General features: G+C 41.8%; 1 protein-coding gene and 1 non-coding gene across 8 annotated transcripts in view; one reads left to right on the forward strand and one right to left on the reverse strand.

Annotated features, from left to right (window-relative positions):
- ARHGEF6 (Rac/Cdc42 guanine nucleotide exchange factor 6) overlaps positions 1-23,167 on the reverse strand; it is a 116,203-nt gene that overhangs the window by 91,149 nt on the left and 1,887 nt on the right. For 4 of the 7 annotated variants that reach the window (XM_034949540.3, XM_034949542.3, XM_034949541.3 and 1 more), the window contains exon 2: positions 22,796-22,879. In XM_034949540.3, coding sequence (XP_034805431.1) covers positions 22,796-22,879 — 84 coding nt within the window. Of the gene's footprint in view, positions 1-2,637; positions 3,021-10,540; positions 11,613-22,795; positions 22,880-23,167 lie in introns of those variants that run through there. The other 3 variants (XM_055106180.2, XM_063601702.1, XM_034949543.3) reach the window with 3 other exon arrangements.
- On the forward strand, positions 17,394-17,500 carry LOC112438552 (U6 spliceosomal RNA). The gene has a single exon (XR_003026963.1). It is a non-coding gene; the product is annotated as a U6 spliceosomal RNA (small nuclear RNA).

Raw genomic sequence — 23,167 nt, forward strand, 5'->3', positions numbered from 1 at the left:
AAGCAACTCACCAGCAGCAAGAAGGGGTAACGTGTAATTGGAAAGACTACAATTCACATGCCCAAAATCCTCCTAACACCTGCTAAACTTGGAGGAAAGGATGCTGTGCCAAAGTTATTATTATTTTCTCTCTTTACTTAGAGATTACCTTCAGCCATTCATTTGGCAAAGACTTTTGGCTCTTCCCATTTATATATCTGTGTGATTCACTTTTTGAAAAGTATGTCATTTTCAGAGACACTCATCAATGCCTAACAGACATAAATTAATTAGTGAATCCTGCTCCAACTTACTCCAAACAGGATTTGCACTTAGGAAACAATCCAAACACTGTTAGGTGGGCATTCAGGAGCTCAGATCTCACAGACATCAGAAATGGTGCTTTTAGTTAGCACTCATGTCTCTCAAAACACAGCAAAGGCATCCAATAAAAAGCCTAATATAACCCAAGATCAAGACCACCCTCTTCAGACTAGCATTCAAATTACTTCTCAAGGCCAGGCGCAGTGGTTCATGTCTGTAGTCCCAGCACTTTGGGAGGCTGAGGTGGGCTAATCACTTGAGGTCAGGAGTTTAAGGCCAGCCTGGCCAACATGGCCATCTCTACTAAAAATACAAAAATTAACCGGATGTGGTGGCACACGCCTGTAATCCCAGCTAGTGGGGAGGCTGAGGCAGGACAATCGCTTGAAACCAGGAGGCGGAGGTTGCAGTGAGTTGAGATCGCGCCACTAGCCTCGGCAATCTAGCCTGTCACGCTCTAGCCTGTCGCACTCTAGCCTGGGTGACAGAGCAAGATGCCATCTCAAAAAATAGTAATAATAAATAAATTTAAAATAATTTCTTCTCAAGCATCTCTAAGGTAGACCTTAGCAGGCCCATCATTTCTCACCATCATCTCCTTATATGCTCCAGAATCTTCTTTCTTCACTGTGCCTCTCTCTGACATTTATACTTCTCCTTCAGAAAGTTCCCTCAATCATCTGAATGCTAGCTATCCTTCAGGGCCCAATCCAAATCACTCCCTTCCATGGTGTTTTCCCCAAACACTACGCCTCAGTACACAACAGGCTTCCCTATTTCTGAATTCCTCTTGCATTTAGGCTCTAGATTCTGGAACCACTAACTTGGACACCTAACCATACACTGCTAAATGCTGTTAAATTCTACTCTTTCACACATACATGCTGCCTCTGTCCAATAGGCAGGAGCCCACAGTGCCAGGCATGGTGCTCACTTTACAGACATTGGACAAGTTCTTGCTAAGTGTCAGTTTTCTCTCCCAGTCTAAAATTCAAACAGGTATGTCTTCCACCAGAAGCACCTGCCCTTTGGGCATGCCTTTCCGAGAAGGAAAGAGAGGAGGAAAAGGCAAATTTTTTAAAGTAGAATTTGATAAATCAAGGCTCATATATTTTCCATCACCTGCTAAAAATAAATTCTTTTTTTTTTTTTTTTTTTTTTTTTGAGACGGAGTCTCGCTCTGTCGCCCAGGCTGGAGTGCAGTGGTGAGATCTTGGCTCACTGCAAGCTCCGCCTCCTGGGTTCACGCCATTCTCCTGCCTCAGCCTCCCGAGTAGCTGGGACTACAGGCACGTGCCACCACGCCCGGCTAATTTTTTTGTATTTTTAGTAGAGACGAGGTCTCACCGTGTTAGCCAGGATGGTCTGGATCTCCTGACCTCGTGATCCGCCCGCCTCGGCCTCCGAAAGTGCTGGGATTAACAGGCGTGAGCCACTGCGCGCGGCCAAAAATAAATTTTTTTTTTTAAGAATATGATTTTAAAATGCTGACAAAGCATTTACCTCACCGAAAAGAAATGAAGTTACTGCCTGAGATCACTTTGGAGAAAATCACAGTTAGAGAATCCTCACATGAAGAGCTCACACCTTGAAAGCCCAGTGAAAGCAAGAGAGTTTCGGTAATAGAAGAAATAAGAAGTAGCCTAGAGACTGGAAAAGTAGAAAAAGGCTTCCATATGACATCACAGGAGTTAGTATCTCACACCTTTAATTTTCTTTTTTTTAATTTTTAAAAAACTTGAAACAAGTACCCTAGCTTGGCATAAAGTAATGTTATCTTAGGGGAAACCCAGCTTTCTTTCTGTCCTCATTTTTACCCATTAAAGAGTCATTTTTATGAATAAAAGTCAACTCCTGACCATCTACATGTAGACTCTTAAATACACAAGCTATCTAAAATGAAATTTTAGAAGTTCATTTCCATTCAAATACCCATTCATTATCCATTCAACAAATATTTGTTGAACACCTGGTGTCTATGCCAGGCAGTAATACATAAATTTGTTTTAAGATGAGAAATAAAAAGAACCCTATATAAAATCTGGCAAATGAAGTCACCCACAGGTGCATTAGCCCTAAAACCATTTTCTATTCTGTTGTCTCTACTTGAAGGTGATTTTTTAATCTCGAATCAAGATTTGCCCCAATACACAACACACTCCCAAATACCAATCCTTCTTCAGAGAATGCAAAGTGGTTATACAAACAGTGTAAACGCTTATTTCCACTATCACAATGTATATTCTCACAAAAAAAGTTGTTAAACTTCTTTTGTTAGTGAAAGACTGCAGTCTCCTGATCTGCATACATTTCTCAGAAATTATTAGTACATACCTCTCTTTTGCTGGAGACCTCCTCATGAAGAACATACAAATTAGTGTTCAGGCCTGCTTCACAGGCAGGGCTTTTCATAAATGATGTTAAGAGTTTGACACCTTAAAGATGCCTCTTAAGGCTGGCGCGGTGGCTCACACCTGTAATCCCAGCACTTTGGGAGGCCGAGGGGGGCGGATCACTTGAGATCAAGAGTTCAAGACCAGCCTGAGCGACATAGTGAAACTAAAAATACAAAAAATTAGCCGGACATAGTGGCACGTGACTGTAATCCCAGCTACTTGGGAGGCTGAGGCAGGAGAATCGCTTGAACCAAAGAGGCGGAGGTTACAGTGAGCCAAAATCGCACCACTGCACTCCAGCCTGGGCAAAACAGCAAGCCTCTGTCAAAAAAAAAAAAAAAAGCCTCTTAAAATAATGTCCATGCTTCCAAGAAGTAGGGAAACATCTTTGTTATTGTTGAGGGTGAGACAAGTCCTTAATAATAGTTTCACTTGCTGCTTTGCAAACTGCTGCATTTTATCTCACCTTAATTTAATTCCTTCTTTTCCCTGTTGCCCTATTCACTCACTCAATTGACATGTCTGATCCCTGGAATAATATTCAAGTCCCCAAGAAAGTATAAAGCTTGGATTTTACCAGATTTGCCTAAGTAGAACTTAATTAGGAAGGTAAATCTTCTGCCAGAAGTCCAATGGAAATGATACGTGACTACATGCTGTTTTGGATGATCCACATCTCTAAGCCCATACATCTCTTTGTGTGATAAGGCCCAGTTTGCCAGGGTATGACAAAGCCTGGAGCTAATCGGACAGACATCTAGTGTCATAGGTCTTTCTTCCAGCTGACAGCAGAGGAAGTGCCATTGCCCATGTTGAAATGCAGATACAGAGTAGCTTCTGGACTAAGTGGACATAAACAACCCCCTCTAAAAAACTGGTAAAGGGAGGGCCCTAAGAAACTGGCAAGTGCCTTCACACTTCCTCATTTGCAATTCAAAGGACCAACTCTGCATTTCCTCTTGGTACTAACCCCAAATGTCATCACCAATCGCTCTGCCTACCTTATGCTGTGCTGGCAACATCACATCACCTCTCAGACTGATCCTTGAGGGCCACCTCAATGATAACAATAAGACCAAGTTAGAATGGGGCTGGAGTAGGGAATAGCTGGCCAAGATTGTGTGGTTTGAATAAAGAGGTATATTGTGTTCTGTTGTCCCCAGAAACAGCCTGGATTACAGCCAACATTAAAACCAAATTAGAGTGAGTTAGATTTAAAACAAGATAATTTACATCTCCAGTCAGGAAGATTCTAATAATTAATCAAATTTTCTAACAAAATGCCTTCCTTTTGGTATATGTTTGGTACATTCACCCCAATTCAGAAACAATGCCTTTCTTTTTTAGATATTACATACTGTGTTTTTTAAATAGAAGCCATTGAGTTTTATTTTCCCCCTCAACTATGCCCAATTCATCAGGTTTATTGCTTATTTCCTGAAGGCAAGAGGTTTTTGGCAATCATCACCAAAAATAAAAGACCATTCATTGTATTGTTTAACTTAACTTAAACGATCATCTTGCTTTGGGGTGTATTTTAAAATTTCAAGCTATTTTAATTTTAAAATAAATATGTCTGTTTTAAAAGACAAAAATTAAACTAGTTCATCCAGGTAAACATGAGCAACTGAAAATAGTCTTTTCTCACATTCTTCTAGTTTATGCATAGACTAGAAAAGAATGAAAAGATCTGATTTTTCAATACCCAGAGGAATCCATCCAAACTGTTTCTATTATTAGAACACAAAATGGTAGCTCAAGAAGTTACTGTGGTTAACAACTGAATAATTCATAGTCTCTGAAGAATTCAGTTGCTTTGTCTTCTCCAGTTCCTCTTTACAACTGGATCCCCAAATATATTTCTAGTCCTGAGCTGTTATAAAGGAAACCATACACAAATTGTTTTCAGCAGTTAAAAATTGACCATGCTAAGCATTGAGAACAACAGCAAGACAATAAGCTAGGGAAAGAACAAGAACTCTTACAAGGAGTTCCTAAAACTCTTCAGATTGCATATATATTGTCTGAAACTGTAGTTAAAAGTTCCAATCTCTGTTCCATGGATATCACTGGGCTGCAATATCACGGAAATTTAAACTGTCTTTATGTAGCCTTCCAAATAAAATATAAAAAACCAATTAAATATAATATCTAAATTATTTTAAACATATTTCAACACACTGTAATCTAAATTTGAATTATTTTCTATGATGAAAAGCACAGAGACAAACTCAGAAATGAAAGCACTTTAATAGTGAGTGAAAGATGCTAATAATGTTGAAGGATTAATTTCTGCTGTTAAGCATGGAGAACAGAGGCCAAGTATGACATCACTTTTCATCTAAGACGCCCAGAAATATTCAACTTTGTTTTGCCTTCTAGAGATGTGTTAAGTATTAGAAAATATGTGAGGATTTTACCTTTGACTTTATTTTTAAAAACATTTTGCCAAAAACAAGTGGTCTCTGCCGAATAGAGCATAGAACTGAGAGAGAAAATGGCTGGATTTTTTTTTCCTATTTCAAGTTTTAGCCCTGTCTCAATTGCAAATGTAACTAGTAAAACCTCAGAACCCTTGGAAAGCCCACAGTTTACCCTTCCATTTTTTTTCTTTTTTTTTTGAAACGGAGTTTCGCTCTTGTCGCCTAGGCTGGAGTGCAATGGCATGATCTCAGCATCTCAGCTCACTGCAACCTCCGCCTCCCGGGTTCAAGCGATTCTCCCACCTCAGCCTCCTGAGTAGCTGGGATTACAGGCACCCGCCATCATGCTCAGCTAATTTTGGTACTTTTGTGGAGATGGGGTTTCACCATGTTGGCCAGGCTGGTCTTGAACTCCTGACCTCAGGTGATCCTCCCGCCTCGGCCTCCCAAAGTGCTGGGATTACAGGCGTATGCCACCATGCCAGCCTGCCCTTCCAATTTTTTTAAATGTTAAATTTTCAAAAGGAAATCTTTCTAAAAATCAATGACTCACTTCTTAAACAGAGTTAGCTTACCATAACTGAACTAAGTGAACTTTTAAAAAAATAATGCAATGTTTTTTATCTAATATATCCCAGAACACTGATCTACTGGGATATATTAAAATTCCAATTAGGAACTAGCTTTTATTGAGAGTTCACTCAGTGCCAAGGACGGTGCTAAGTGCTTTACTTGCTTTCTTTCATTTAACCCTAGGAAGAGGCATATACTTTTTTTTTTTTTTAACCAGAGTCTCTCTCTGTCATCCAGGCTCCAGTGCAGTGGCACAATCTTGGATCACTGCAACCTCCACCTCCCAGGTTCAAGCGATTCTCCTGCCTCAGCTTCCCAAGTAGCAGCAATTATAGGCTTGTGCCACGATGCCTGGCTAATTTTTGTATTTTTAGTAGAGATGGGGTTTCATCATGTTGGTCAGGCTGGTCTTGAACTCCTGACCTCAAGTGATCCGCCTGCCTCAGCCTCCCAAAGTGCTAGGATTATAGGCGTGAACCACTGTGCCCAGCCAGAAGCATATACTTAATAAGTGGTATTACTACTACCTCCTAGGAGGTTAGCATATACCTAATAAGTGGCCAACCAGGTCAGTCCATGTCCAAAGCTCAAGCTCATAGTCCCTGCACTGGTATACAACTTCTCAAGAAAAAAAAGGCTGCCCTAACCAGGAATCAAACCCAGACCAAGGCAGGAAAAGGAACATATTCTAGCGACTAGACCACACAGCATGCCTGACACCACATCAAAAGTCCCCAGAGAGTTATGTGTTTGGGGGTCTGCTTTTTATAGTTTTTCTGTCTCCTTTGCTGACATGCTGTTGATTTCAGTTATTCCACGTTGTACATAGATATATAGAGTTTCTGCCATTGCCAGTGTATCTAATCTAGGGCAGCCCCTCATTTCCCTTTATCACAACTTTCTATTTAGATGCTATTTTCCAGTTTACAATGTGCTTTCACATACCTTACCTCATCTCATTTAATCTGCTATTTCTAATCAGTTTCAGGGTGAGCAACCAGATTACCCATAATGCTAACATGCTGAGATAAGTAAAAGCAATTAGGCTTTGAGCGAGGGCCTGAGGCAGTGTCCTACGAATAAAGTACATAATTCTTAGCGCAAAGATGGGATGTCTCCTTTGCAGCCCAGATCTTCTCTGAGTACTCAGTCATTCTATCAATCTTTCATCTAACAAACCCTTCCTAAGCACTTGCTCTGTGCCATGTCCTCTACTGGGTGCTAGGGTTATAAAGATGATCACGGCCGGGCACGGTGGCTTACGCCTGTAATCCTAGCAGTTTGGGAGGCCAAGTCAGGTGGATCACTTGAGGTCAGGAGTTCAAGACCAGCCTGGCCAATATGGTGAAACCCCATCTCTATGAAAAATACAAAAATTAGCCAGGCGTGGTGGTATGTGCCTGTAATCCCAGCTACTCAGGAAGCTGAGGCAAGAGAATCGCTTGTACCTAGGAGGCAGAGGTTGCAGTGAGCAGAGATCGCACCACTGCACTCCAGCCTGGGCAACAGAGTGAGACTCTGTCTCAAAATAAATAAAGAAATAAAATAAAGAAGATCAGGCTCCAGTTCCTACCTTTGAAAAGTTCTGAGACTAGCAGATGTGTTCACAAAAAAAAACAAAGCAAGGGTGGACGAGCAGTATAAAGGTAGCTTGGCACAAGGGATTATGGGAAAATAAGTGTAAGCTGCCCAATTTTGCTGAGAAGACTGTCCAGAAGATTCCAGGCTGAGAAGAAAGTTGGTATCTCCTTCTGTATGGTTCTCAGCTTAGTGGCAGACAGTTGAGGTCACTAGGTTGCTGAATGCTGGATAAACCAGGGAAATGGTTCTCAACTCTGGATACACATTAGAATCACTTGCAGAGCTTTCAAAAAAAAAAATCACAAGGCTTGTCTGATTTGGGAAATGGCTGGACAGTACCTACTAAAGCTGAACACATGCAGACCCTATGACGTAGCACTGACACTGTAATGCATAAACCCAACAGAAATGGGTGTATATATTCTCCAGGAGACACTCACGAGGATCTTCATAGCAGCATTGTTCACAGCAAACAAAAACTGGAAACAATGTAGATGTCCATCAACAAGTGAATAGAAAAACAAAACATGGTATATCCATACAATGAAATATTATACAGCAAGAAAAAAAGTGAACCACTACTACCTGCAACAACACGGGTGACTTGTACAAATATTATGCTGAGTGAAAGAAACCTCATACAAACAAGTACATACTGTATGAGTCCGCTCATATAGAGTACCAAAACAGGTGGGAAGGCAGGGTATCTACTACGATAGTGGTGGATAGTCATGATAGTAGTGCCCCTTGGTGAGGCATAGTGACTGGGAAGGGGCACGAGGATAGCTTCTGGGCACCAATCCTGTTCTGTTTCTTAATAAAGGTGCAGACTGTATGAGTGTGTCAGTTTGTGAAGATTCACCAAACTATATACTTAGGATTTGTGCAATTTCCCGAATGTAAATATAAAGTTGATTTAAGCATTTTTTTTAAAAAGGAATACCAGTGGCTGGGCCTCATTGCGGACCAATTAACTCAAAATCTCTGGGTTATAAGACCCCAAAATTTGTATTTTTAAAAAGTATCCCAAGTGACTCCAATGTACAGCCATGTCTGAAAACAAAGGAGCTAGGTGTTCCTGTATTTATCAATAGCTTTGGGGGCAACAGCAGCCTAGCACAAGGCAAAGGGAATGAGTTCTGGAGTCAGGTACATCAGTGATTACATTCCGGTTCTTCTTTGCACTGGCAGTGTGAGGCATCAGTCTGGATCATCTCCAAACCTTGGTTTCCACCAGGGTATAATGAGTACAATGCCACCTACCTCCCAGGAGTGTTGCAAGGGCTAAATATGATAATAGATTTAAAGCACCTAGCATAGTGCCTGGAACATAGGAGGTGCCTGAGAAATGGTAGATACTCAACTCCTTTTCCTCCTTTGCATCTACGGTCCTAAGCACAGTGATAAACAGATTGCTATAAAAGAACAAAACTCATACTCTTCAATTTCCTCTCCTGAATGAGTTTCTTTGTAAAGATTGAAGTAATGTTATACTTGGACTAATGATGTCAAATGAATATCAGAAATTTCTGGGCCCTGGCTACTCACTCTATTCAGCACCTGCTCTCCCTGAATGTGAGTAGAGAAGAGGCAGACTGTAGGTAAATAGAAACCACAGACCATCCTTTGAAAAACTCTCCTCCTGTCCTTACCCCTAAGAACAGCACCAGCCCTGCACAAGCAAAGACAAGGCTGAGATGTGAGTAGGCAAAAAGAATAGAAAAAATTAGTAGCTTGGAAGACATACCATCCATAAAATGTGCCAAATAAAACACTTTTGTATAAAATGTCACATTTTAGTAAAAACAAACGAACAAAGAAAAAACCTAGGCTGAAAGCAGGAGATCCAGGTTAGAGTTTTGATCCTACCAGTGATAAGCTGTATGACTTCGATTAACTAAACTTTTCTGTTTCTTTGTCAAGTGAAAGTAATGCCATCTCTCCTACATCCTTTACAAGGGCACGGGGAATTTCAGATAACTAGAAGGCATTCAAAAAATTAAGCACCAAAGAAATGCAATATGAGAATAGTAGCTGGAAATTTACTTTGTTCAAAACTCCAATCATCTGCACGGCACCCAGACTAAGACAGAACACTCCCTTGTTTTAACTGCTCTAAGCACACCCAAAGCGTACACCGGCCTGAAGCTGGCTTATTATGTAAGAAGGGACTGCAGCATTGCCTGGCATGTAGCATAATACTTTGCTGAAGAGAAATCCTTGGAAATGCCTCAGCTGAAGCACAAGGGCAGGCCCAGGCCTTACGTTTTGGAGAGAGGTGCTCTCAGTCACAGAATTCCAGACTGTGGCTGGAGCAAATGATGTCATCAGAGATCCTCTTACCATGGTCAATGTCAAAATTAAGATAGGAAGTCCAAGGACACTATGAGTTTTCCAGGCAAATATAAGTTTAAAAAAAAACAGTTTGAACCTTTGAATCTTGCCTTTAAAATTATTAATACTTTACAGAGCATAAACTGAAATTTATCCTATTTTGTGAGGTTTTTTTTTGGGGGGGGGGGTTATGCGAAGTTTTTATTGACCAAAATATACATAATTGCAGAGGAAAATATATTCATTTACTGTATTTTTACTCCCACTACACATTAAGAAAAGGGAAAAATATCATGTGAGTTACCCCTCTATCCAAAAACAATAACAAATCAAAAATGAAAATATAAGACCTTTGAAGAGGCAGAGATAAACTTGAGGGCTCTCCGCTGCAGAGCTAAGAAACGAAATAGCTCAAATACCTGTTGGGTTCCTAAATGACTGGAAAATGAAAACTTGTAATTAACTACAGGCACTTTGGAACACCTTGTAGAATACAGGTCTTTTCCATCTACAAACCATTCCTGCGACAGATCTCTGTACTTAACGCAGAAAACATCTCCAAATGTATGGATGCTCGGGGTTGGGAGGGCATCACATTAGTATTAAAAATGGTACTGTTGACTCCTGCTCTGGTTCTGGGGGAAGGAAAGAATCCAGTCGGATGCAAACCTTGCGGCCAGAGCTGGACAACTCGCCCCTAAGTTTGGCGCGTCCTCGCTCTGCGTCCTTGGCCCTCATCTCCCCCTTCCCGGCACCCTGGATCTCAGCGAACTGTGAGGCCCTGGCAGAGAACGGACCCCGCAGCTGGGGCTGCGAGCCACGGCAGTGGGGAAGAAGGGCGGTTCCTCTCCAAAGGGGGTCCTTCGGCACCCACCCCCGGGCCCTCGCGCGCTCCCCTTCCCCTGACCCTTTTGCCCCCAGGCAGGTCACCTGGCTCGGCCGCTGCCCGCCTGTCCTCCGGCTGCTCCCTCACTCCAGCCGCGCCGCCGCCGCCTCCTGGAAGCCGTTCGCCCTCCCGAGTCACGGGGCCGGCGAGCGGGCGGGCAAGCCTGTGCCAAGGCTGCGGGAACAGATCAACCCAGCCGGAGCTGGGACCCTGCCCTGAGCGCGGCGGCCACCAGGGCGAAACTGGAGAGCTGGGCTAGGCTCGCCCCAGCGGGGAGGGGCGGCTGCAACTTTGCGCCTGGACGCGGGCGAGGAGGGGGCGCCCGTCTCCAAACTCTGTGCCGCGCCCGCAACCTCTCCAGCCCAGGGATTGTTTTTTAATCTAAAGGGAAGTCAGAGTCTTGTCCTCAAGTTCTTGTTGCCATAGCCGTGCCGCTCGGCGGGCGGAGGATCGCGGGGCCGAACTGGGGGTGCCGGAGGCGCGCCCCGCTGGGTGCGCTGGCTGCGAGCCGGGCGAGGGTGCGCGGGGTGGCGAGTGGAGGGGAGCGACTGCCGGGGGAGCCAGCCCGCGAAGCTTCTCCAGACCACGCTCAGCTACCCGCGCCGGTCCCCTCCTGCCCGCAGCCGGAGCCGAGCAGCGGAGGGAAAGCGGCCTGGAGGCACTGGGCCAGCAGCGGGTAAGCAGTGACCCGGACCTGGATCGCAGAAGTAGGAACTGGAAGTGACAGCGGCGCAGGCAGAGCAGCAGCAGCAGCAGCAGCAGCAGCAGCCCTGGTAGCTGTGGCAGCAGCAAAAGCCGCGGTGTACCCGCGGCGGCCACACTGCGCATGCTGCTGCCGCCCGCTTCAGCCCCTACCCGAGGGCTGCCGGTGCCTGGCATGTTGCGGGTCACTGCCAGAGCTTCGGGCGGGATTCCCGGACTCATGGACTAGCCCTTTCTGGTGGCCTGCTTCCTCCCTCACCCCCAGATGCAACTCAGAACCCCCAAACTCTATGGTGAGCCGCTGAGACACCCGAGAAGCGTTGGCTCTCCAGAGGCCCTTCACATACCACCCTTCCTCCAACTATCCTAGATGCCCTTTCCGGCCTCTCTGATAACAGGCCCCAAATCAAATAGTCTCTTTGAGAGAGAACGAAAATGTTCATGATAGATGGGAAATATTTAAAATCTTATTCAATGTCTAATTTTTACAGAAATACGATGCAATCTGTAAAACATTAGGATGGCCAGACTCATGGGTGACATTTAATGTAACTCTTGGAAATTCCATTAAGCATGTCAGATTTGCACAACAGAAGAAAAGAACTTGCCAAAATCCTCTTTGGTCTTCCTACTAGTTCCAACTGAGCAGCTAAATATGCAAAGCTTTGCCTAGCGGAAACTGATGGAAATGGGCCAGTTAAAAACAGACATTACAACCATTAGACATTACCCAACCCCTACTCTAGTCTCCTCATTTTACAGATGACTCAACTGAGGCCTGGAAAAGGAGACCCTGACTTCACACAAGTGGCAGGGTCAGGGCTTGAAGCAAGATCTGCTGATACCCGTTACAACTACTGGTAATTGTAGTGGTTAGGCCGGGCCTTGTGCCTAACTCCTCCCAGGAGGCACCGCGCTGCTAGATACTTAGTCTTGACTCATGATCATTAGTAGAGCTGACTTACTTTCAGAACTGCTTCCCTGCAGAGCAGCCCCTGGGAAATGGCAAATCGTCCATCCCACAAGCCTCACTTTGGGGAGGGCACCCCTGCTGTTCCGGTGACAAGGCAGATGGAGTGACTCAGGGAGACAGGAGGGAATGAGGGGGTGGGGGCAGAGAAAAAAACATACTGCTACCAGCTGGTACTGGAAAGAAAGAAAGAGAGAGGGGGAGAAAGAGAGGGAGAGAGAGTAAGAGAGGGGGAAAGAGAGGAGGAAGAGAGGGAAGGAGGAAGAAAGAAAGTGAAATAAGTACTAATTGAATCTCATATACATTCAGTGAAATCCTTCCAGAATAAAATATCTTTAAAAAAAAATAAACTTGGGGCTGGGTGCGGTGGCTCATGCCTATAATCCCAGCACTTTGGGAGGCAGATGCAGGTGGATCACTCGAGGTCAGGAATTCGAGACCAGCCTGGCCAACAGGGCGAAACCCTGTCTCTACTAAAAATACAAAAATTTGCTGGGCATGATGGCGGGCACCTGTAATCCCAGCTACTTGGGAGGCTGAGGCACAAGAATCACTTTAACCCGGGAGGTGGAGGCTGCAGTGAGCCTAGATCACGCCACTGCACTCCAGCTGGGTGACAGAGCGAGACTCCATCTCAAAAATAAATAAAAATAAATAAATAAATAATAAACTTGGCTCAGGAGCAGAATAGGAGATGGTAGGGTGTCCCTGGCAATGGGTTGGTAGTAATGGTGGAAGAGGACAAAGGCAGATTACCTTCTGGGGATAAGGCAGAGGAAAGGGTTGGCTAACAGGAAAACCATAGGTTTAGAGCTTTCAGAGACCAGTCGGTCATGTAGTTGTAGCCAGGACAATGCAATCAAAGAGGTACTACCCAGGCCATTCTTGACTGATCGGAAGAATTGTAGGTGTCCCCAACTCTCACCAACTTCAGGGGCAACACAAAAATAAAACTGCCATTGCTAGAACTTGTGTTGTTGAAAGACATCAGTGACCCTCTACCTAGACAGGAGGATTCTTCCATATATTCTGGAAACTTCACTTGGGACCTAAGTATTTTCCCTGCCTTCTCCATTCTGTAAGAAAGTAAGAAAGATATATTTGGTTCACAAAAAGGAAATACAAATAGACTATAAAGGGATAAGAGGATGTCCAAACTCATTAGTAATCATGAGATACAAATTACAGCAATAAATGAAATGCCATTTTCATCCATCAGTTTAGCAAACATTAAAGACAAATAATATCCAGTGTTGCCAGGGACAGGAAGAAGACACTGTGTACACTATTGCTGAGAGTGTAACTTGGTATAACATTTTTGAAGGGCAATTTGACATTATCTATCATAATTTTACACAGTAATCCCATTTCTATGAAGAAAGATCCTTCAAGAATAATCACTGATGTGCACAAATTTCTATGTGCATATATAACATGATCTACTGGGTTTTATCCCAGGAATGCAAGATTGATTTAATATATGAAAATCAATTGATGTAATACAGCATACAAATATAACAAACAAAAACCAGTGATCATTTTAACAGACGTAGAAAAAGCATTTGATAAAATCCAACTCTTTTCATGATAAAAAACAAAACAAAACACTTATAACAAACTCAGAATATAAAGAAACCTCAATCTGACAAAGGCCATTTACCAAAAACCCACATCTAACATCGTACTCAATGGTGAAAGACTGTCTGCTCTCATCACTTCTATTAAACATTGTACCAGAGGTTCCAGCCAGAAAAATTAGGGAAGAAAATGAAATAAAAGGCATCCAGATTGTAAAGGAAGAAGTAAAACTATCTCTATTCACCAATGGCATACTCTTGTATAAGAAAACCATATGGGAATCCACTAAAAAACTATTCAAACTAATGAATAAGTTCTTGGAAGTGAAGAATACAAGATGAATATTAAAAAATCAATAGGGCAGGCACCGTGGCTCACACCTGTAATCCCAGCACTTTGGGAGGCCAAAGACAGGTGGATCACTTGAGCTCAGGAGCTCGAGACCAGCCTGGGCTACATTGTGAAACCCTGTATCTATAAAAAATACAAAAATTAGCCAAGCATGGTGCTCCACACCTGTGGTCACAGCTACTCAGGTGGCTGAGGTAGGACAATCACCTGAGCCCAGGAGTTTGAGACTGCAGTGAGCTGTAATCACACCACTGCACTCCAGCCTGGGCAACAGAGTAAGACCTTGTCTCAAAAAAATAATTATATTTCTATACACTTGCAGTGAACAATTTAAATACCAAATCAAGAAAACAATCCTATTTTTTGATAACACCAAAAATAATAAAATCCTTTGGAATAAATTGAACCAAGCAGGTATAAGACATGTACACTGAAAAGTACATAATATTGCTGAATGAAACTAAAGACAAATAAGTGGAAATACATCCCATAAGACAAATAAGTGGAAATACATCCCATGTTCATGGATTCAAACATTTAATATTATTAAGATGGCAACACTCTCCAAAGCAATCTATAGATTGAACACAATCACTATCAAAATCTCAGCTGGCCTTTTTTGCAGAAATTGACAAGCTGATCCTAAAATTCATATGGACATGCGAGGGATCCAGAATGGCCAAAGTGATTTTGAAAATGAAGAACAAAGTTGAAGGACCCGCTTTTAAAACTTACTACGTAGCTACATTAATCAGTTCAATGGAGGAATTGGTTAATGTTGTCTTTTCAACAAATGGTACTGAAACAACTGGATGTGCATATGCAAAAGAATGAATTTGGACCCGTACCTCCTACCATATACAAAAATTAACTCAAAATAGATCAAAGACCTTAATGTAAGAAGTAAAACTATATTATTCTTAGAAGAAAACAGGAAAAAAATTCTTCAAGACATTTGATTATGAAAGAGTTTCTTAGATATGACACCAAAAGCACAAACAACAAAAGAGATGAATTTGACTTCATCAAAATTAAAAACTTTTGGACAGGCAATAACAAATGCTGGAGAGGATGTGGAGAAAAGGGAACCCTCATACACTGCTGGTGGGAACGTAAATTAGTACAACCATTATGGACAGTTTGGAGGTGCCTCGAAAAACTGAAAATTGAGCTACCATATGATCCAGCAATCCCACTGCTGGGTATGTTACCCAAAAGAAAGGAAATCAGTATATGGAAGAGATAACAGCGCTCCTATGTTTGTTGCAGTACTGTTCACAAATAGCTAAGATTTGGAAGCAACCTAACTGTCCACCAACAAATGAATGGATAAAGAAAATGTGGTATGTATACACAATGGAGTACTATTCAGCCATAAAGAAGAATGAGAATCAGTCATTTGCAACAACATGGATGGAACTAGAGATCATTATGTTAAGTGAAATAAGCCAGGTACAGAAAGACAAACATCACATGTCCTCACTTATTTGTGGGATCTAAAAATAAAAACAATTGAACTAATGGGCATAGAGAGTAGAAGACAGGTTACCAGAGGCTGAGAAGTATATTGGGGAAGGAGGTAGGAATGGTTAATGGGTACAAAAAAAATTGAAAGAATGAATAAGGCCCATTTGATAGCACAACAGGGTGACTATAGTCAATAATAATTGTACTTATTAAAATAACTTAAAGAGTGTAATTGAATTGTTTGTAACACAAAGGATAAATGCTTGAGGGTATGGATACCCCACTCTCCATGATGGGATTATTACACATTGCATGCCTGTATCACAACATTTCATGTACCCCACAAATATATACACCTGCTATGTACCCACAAAAATTGAAAGTAAAAAACAAAAATGTCTAATTAATAAATTTTTGTGGGCCAGGCACAGTGGCTTACGCCTGTAATCCCAGCCTTTTGGGAGGCTGAGGCAGGTGGATCACTTGAGGCCAGGAGAGGCTGGACAATATGGCAAAACCCCGTCTCTACTTAAAAATACAAAAATTAGCCAGGCATAGTGGCAGGCACCTGTAATCCCAGCTACTTGGGAGGCTGAGGCATGAGAATCACTTGAACCCAAGAGGCCAAAGTTGCCGTGAGCCAAGATTGTGCCACTGCACTCCAGCCTGGGCGACAGAGCAAGACTCCGTCTCAAACAAACAGACAACAACAACAAAAAAAATGGTGTTACAAAGGACACTATCAAGAAGGTGGTGGGGTGCTTCCGAGAGCACTTTGTTCCCAGATGTCTCAGCAGACTTTCCTGATCAGTTACTAAATGTGTGATCCTCTAAAGACCCTAAGACATTGTAGCCATATGAGAACACACAGATGGGGGTTACTTGGAGAAGCCGACTGGCCACCCAGAGGACCAGAAGGCAACAGCTTTTTTAATGTCGTCACCATGCCCCAGAGCCCAGTACTCAATTTGTCGGTACGGTGCTGCATCTGCGGCTCCATTTTTCTGCATTTCCAAGCTGACAATTTCAAGCCGGTATGCTTTCTTTAGATAAATAATATTGTGTTCTAAGCAACAGTCAAGACCTGCTCTTCTTGCTTTTTGTACATCTACAGTTTTATAGGGTCAACAAAAATCTATTAGGTATGTCCTATGCCAGGCACTGTGCCAGGCACTTTGGGCCCGAGAGAGACTCTATCCAGGGACATTTGCAAATATTTATGTTTAGGTCTGTCTTCCAGCTACCTGGAAGCTTCAGACAAGATGATGAGTCTCCTTGGCTGCTTCGTGCTCCCCAGCTCAGCTTTCGGTCTCATTCCTTATGTATTGATTTTATTAGTCTTCTTTCTGGGTTCTAGGAGTGCCTCAATATGGCTCCTATATATACCTTACAAGAATAATTTTGCACACAACAATGCAGAGAACATTACCGAGTAATAACACCACAGAAAACAGCTATTGTGTATGCCTTATGTGCAGTGCTATATTAAGTGCCTTGGATGTATTATCTCATTTGATCCTTAAAACAATCATATACAGCAGATACTATTAATGTCTCCATTATACAGATGAGGAAAAAGGAGCATAGAGAGGTCAAGTAACTGTCCCAGAGTTATGCAGCCAGTAATTGACCAAGCCAAGATTCTAATCTAGGTCTGCCAAATTAGAGAAGGCATGTGCTTAACCACGATGTCAGATATTGCCTCATTACAATATTCATATAATGCCCAGGTCAGCATGAATTACCAAAAAGAGATAAAAGTGTTTCCAGTGCCTTTTATTTAAGAAGAGAGAAAATTAAGACATACATTTTAGAAATATTTCTATCTTGTGCTCACTTCAGCAGCCCATATACTAAAATTGGAACGATACAGAGAATATTCATATGGCCCCTGTACGAGAATAACACAAAAATGTGTGAAGTGTCCCATAAAAAAATAAAAGTAATAAACATAATTTTTTTAAACAATAAATATTTCTATCCAAAGTAGAAGAATATTTTAAGCATTGGTGCTTAAAGGAGTAAGCATTAGTTATCAGAAAAATCCTGAACAATGCCTAACCTGGAAGGTGTTTCTGTATCATCCAGTATTCTTAGAACTGCAAAGAAGCTAAGTAAACCTTCTGGCAGCTTTAGAATGCAGAAATCATTGGCAACTTCACCATGTTTTTATTTGAAAAAAAAAATACCATAGTATTGGCCAGGCGTGGTGGCTCATGCCTGTAATCCCAGCATTTTGGGATGCCAAGGTGGGCAGATCACTTGAGGTCAGGAGCTTGAGATCAGCCTGGCCAACATGGTGAAACTCCGTCTCTACTAAAAATACAAAAATTAGCCGGGCGTGGTGGCGCGTGCCTGTAATCCCAGCTACTTGAGAGGCTGAGGCATGAGAATTGCTTGAGCCCAGGAGGCAGAGGTTGCAGTGAGCAGAGATGACACCACTGCACTCCAGACTGGGTGACAGAGCAAAACTCTGTCTCAAAAAAAAAAAAAAAAAGGAATAAAAAAGAAAATATCATAGTATTTATTAAAGAAAAATTTAAAATTTCCTGAAGAGTCTGGACCATAATAGAAAAAAAAAGAAAATTCCATAGTAGACATTATTCTACAAGGGATATAAAGTGGTCACCCATCACACCTACCTCAAAAGTCACACACACAGACCCACACATAAATAGAGAGAGAGAAAGAAACAGAGATTGAGAGAGAGAGTGCAAATTAGGCAATAGGGGAAAATGGAATAAAATATTCTGAAACAGATATAACCTGGTCCTAGGGCTAACTTTAGGAAAAATGGTGAAGGAAGCAAAGTTTATCTGGGGCAAAGCTACCAGCATTGCTAATAATAATATCTACCATGCAGAGAATACTTACTACATTCCGGGCACTCTTCTGGGGCCTTTACATATATGAATTCATTGAAATGTCACATGATTCTATCAGACATTCAAAGAAAAATTGGTACCAATCCTTCTAAAACTATCCCAAAAGACAGAGAGAGATAATCCTCCCTAAATCATTCTATGAAGCCAGTATTACCCTCAAACCAAAACCAGAAACAGACATGACAAAAAAAGAAAACTACAGACCAGTACCTCTGATGAACATAGATGCAAAATTTCTCAACAAAATACTAGGTAACTGAATCCAATACCATATCAAAAAGATAATACACCATGATCAAATGGGTTTCATACCAGGGATGCAGGTTTGGTTTAACACATGCAAGTCAATAAATGTGATACACCACATAAACAGAATTAAAAACAAAAATCACATGATCATCTCAATAGATGCAGAAAAAGCATTTGACAAAATCCAGCATCCCTTTATGATTAAAACCCTCCACAAAATCAGCATGGAAGGGACATACCTTAAGGTAATAAAAGCCATCTATGACAAACCCACAGCCAACATTATATTGAACAGGGAAAAGATGAAAACATTCTTCCTGAGAACTGGAACTGGACAAGGATGCCCCCTTTCACCATTTCTGTTCAACATAGTCCTGGAAGTCCTAGCCAGAGCAATCAGACAAAAGAAAGAAATAAGGGGCATCCAAATCGGTAAAGAGGAAGTCAAACTCTCACTGTTTGCTGATGATATGATTGTATACCTAGAAAACCCTAAAGACTCATCCAAAAAGCTCCTAGATCTGAAAAATGAATTCAGTAAAGTTCAGGATACAAAATCAATATGTCAGTAACACTACTATACACCAACAGCAACCAAGCTGAGAATCAAATCAAGAACTCAACCCTTTTTACAACAGCTGCAAAAAAAATAATATACTTAGGCATATACCTAACCCAGGAGGTGAAAGATCTCTACAAGGAAAACTACAAAACACTGCTGAAAGAAATCATAGATGACACAAACAAATGGAAACACATCCCATGCTCATGGATGGGTAGAATCAATATTGTGAAAAAGACCATACTGCTAAAAACAATCTACAAATTCAATGCAATTCCCATCAAAATACCATAATAATTCTTGACAGAACTAGAAAAAACAATCCTAAAATTCATATGAAACCCAAAAAGAACACACATAGCCAAAGCAAGATTAAACAAAAAGAACAAATCTAGAGGCATCACATTACCCGACTTCAAACTATACTACAAGCCTGTAGTTACCAAAATAGCATGGTAGTGGTATAAAAATAGGCACATAAACCAATGACACAGAATAGAGAACCCAGAAATAAAGCCCAATACTTACAGCCAACTGGTCTTTGACAAAGCAAACGAAAACACAAAGTGGGGAAAGGACACCCTATTCAACAAATGGTGCTGGGATATTTGGCAAGCCACATGTAGGAGAATGAACCTGGATCCTCATCTCTCACCGCATCTCTCATCTCTCACCTCTCTACAAAAATCAACTCAAGATGGACCAAGGACTTAAATCTAAGACCTGAAATCATAAAAATTCTAGAAGATAACATTGGAAAAACTCTTCTAGGTATTGGCTTTGGCAAAGAGTTCATGACCAAGAACTCAAAAACAAAGGCAACAAAAACAAAGATAAATAGATGGGTCCTAATTAAACTAAAAAATTTCTGCACAGCAAAATAAATAATCAGCAGAGTAAACAGACAACTCACAATGTGGGAGAAAATATTCCCAAACTATGCATCTGACAAAGGTCTAATATCCAGAATCGACAAGGAACTCAAACAAATCAGCAAAACTAAATAGATAAATAAATAAATAATAAATAAATAAAGTAGAAATAAAAATAAACAAATAGGCTGGGTGCGGTGGCTCACGCCTGTAATCCCAGCACTTTGGGAGACCCAGGCGGGCGGATCACCTGAGGTCAGGAGTTTGAGACCAGCCTGGCCAACATAGTGAAACCCTGTCTCTACTAACAACACAAAAATTAGCCAGGCATGGTGGCGGGCGCCTGTATTCCCAGCTACTCAGGAGGCTGAGGCAGGAGAATTGCTGGAACCAGGGAGGTAGAGGTTGCAGTGAGCCAAGATCACACCACTGCATTCCAGCTTGGGCAACAGAGTGAGACTCAGTCTCAAAAAACAAAACAAAACAAAAACAAAAAACAAATAATCCCATCAAAAAGTGGGCTAAGGACATGAATAGACAATTCTCAAAGAACATATACAAATGGCCAAGAAACATATGAAAAAATGCTCAACATCACTAAGCACTGGAAATGCAAATCAAACCACAATGAGATATCACCTCACTCCTGCAGAAATGGCCACAATTAAAAATATATATATATATTAGATGTTGGCATGAATGTGGTGAAAAGGAAACACTTCTACACTGCTGGTGGGAATGTAAACTAGTACAACCACTATGGAAAACCTTAAGTATGGAGATTCCTTAAAGAAGTAAAAGTAGAACTACCATTTGATCCAGCAATCCTACTACTGAGTATCTACCCAGAGGAAAAGAAGTCACTATATGAAAAGGACACTTGCACACACATATTTATAGTAGCACAATTTGCAATTGCAAAGTTATGGACCCAGCCTAAATGCCCATCAGCCAAAGAGTGGATAAAGAAAATGTAATATACATATATATAATATGTATACATACACACACACACACACACACACATACACACACACCATGGAATACTACTCAGCCATAAGAAGGAACAAAATAATGGCATTCACGACAACCTGGGCGGAGGTGGAGACCATTATTCTAAGGGAAGTAACTCAGGAATGGAAAACCAAACATCATATGTTCTCACTTATAAGGGGGAGCTAAGCTATGAGGATGCAAAGGCATAGGAATGATGTAATGGGCTCTGGGGACTCAGGGGGAAGGGTGGGAGTGGGGTGAGGGATAAAAGACTCTACATTGGGTACAGTGTACACTGCTCAAGTGATGGATGCACCAAAGTCTCAAAAATCACCACTAAATAACTTATCCATGTAACCAAACACCACCTACCTGTTCCTCCCAAACTATTGAAATAATATTTTTTAAAAAGGTCACACGAGTCCTATGAATTAGGTGCCACTATTATTCCCATTTTGTAGGTAGGAAGACTGAGGCCTAGAGTCATAGTTAAGTAACATGCCCAAGGTCACAAAGCTGCTAGTAAGAGAGAACTGAGATTTGAACCCAAAAAGTTTAGCACCACAGTCCATGCTTAAACCACAACTATTTGTCCACGGATAATATGACTAATACTAGTCTATTAATATAGAGTACTTCTTCTGTCCCAGACCCTATGCTAAGGACTCTACATAAATTATCTCATAGATCTTACAAGGTTGGAGCTCTTGGCCCTAAATTATTATGCAGTATCTTATTTGATTCTTTTTTTTTTTTTCGAGACAAGGTCTCTTTCTGTCATTCAGGCTGGAGTGCAGTGGTGCAATCACAGCTCACTGCAACCTCCACCACCTCTTGGGTTCAAGCGATCCTCCCACCTCAGCCTCCCGAGTAGCTGGGACTACAGGCACAAGCCACCACGCCTGGCTAATTTTTGTATTTTTTGTAGAGTCACCATTTCACCATACTGTCCAGGCTGGTCTCGAACTCCTGGGCTATAGCAATCCTTCTGCCTTGGCCTAGGATTAAAGGCATGAGCCATCATGCCTGGCCTTATTTGATTCTTAAAGCAATCCCATGAGTTGGCTATTAGCATGTCCATTTTACAGATAAAAATACTGAAGCACAGAGAAGTTAAGCAACTTGATGCTCGTGTGGAAGTATCACCTCCCTTTCAGTAACACTTCCTATACACACTGTAGGGATCCATATAATATAAAATAATGCCACAAAATTTACTATACAATTTCTACCTCAAAGCCAAGTTCTCTCAGCTTTTCAAGGCCTCTGTTCTAAAGTGTTAATGGGAAGGAGTAACAATGGCCTTTCCTCTTTTCTCAACTTGGGAGGATTACAGTGACCCTCTCCAACAGTCAGTGGCCCACTTTTGGTTCCCCTTAGTAGGAGAACACACCCACACAAGCTCTGTCACTGGAAGCCTGTTTACAGGGCTTGGATGCTGTATATAAAAGACATTATTGTTTGAGTTTTTATTTTGTTTTGTTTTGCTTGGAACTGGTTTCTGGAAAAGACAGACTAGCAATCCATTACTGGGGACCACCAGTCTGCTACCTCTGTTTAACTCAGTGGCCAATGACAGTGAAAATAAACAAGTACTCTTACTACCAATCTTGATTAGCAGAGCAAAAAAACGATGACAACAGGGAAGGCACCCGGGGTAGGCTTACTTCCACTTGGAGGGTTGCACATCCTTTCAGGAAGTCATTGATGTTGTTGATGCAGTCAGCTTCAGTTTGGGGATCCAGACAAAACTAGAGGAACACAGTGAAATGTCACTTGGAGATTGTCATCCCATGCCAAGCAAAGTATACTCATCATTTGCTGATAACTAGAGAAAGCAGGCCTCTTAAGGTGTGGGGCAACACTGCTGTCAATCCAGGAAGAGAAATAACCACTGAAGGAAGTGATGCAAAAATCTAAACGGTCGATCTTTGTTTCAAATGTCACCAAACCTTTAGTGGCAAGCCATGTCTACTTACAAGCTTTCTCTCATGCCTTCTGTTCCAGTGTGCTGATGGCAAATTAGGGAGACCAAGACA

This window comes from Pan paniscus, chromosome X, assembly GCF_029289425.2.
Source record: "Pan paniscus chromosome X, NHGRI_mPanPan1-v2.0_pri, whole genome shotgun sequence".
NCBI classification, from domain to species: domain Eukaryota; kingdom Metazoa; phylum Chordata; class Mammalia; order Primates; family Hominidae; genus Pan; species Pan paniscus.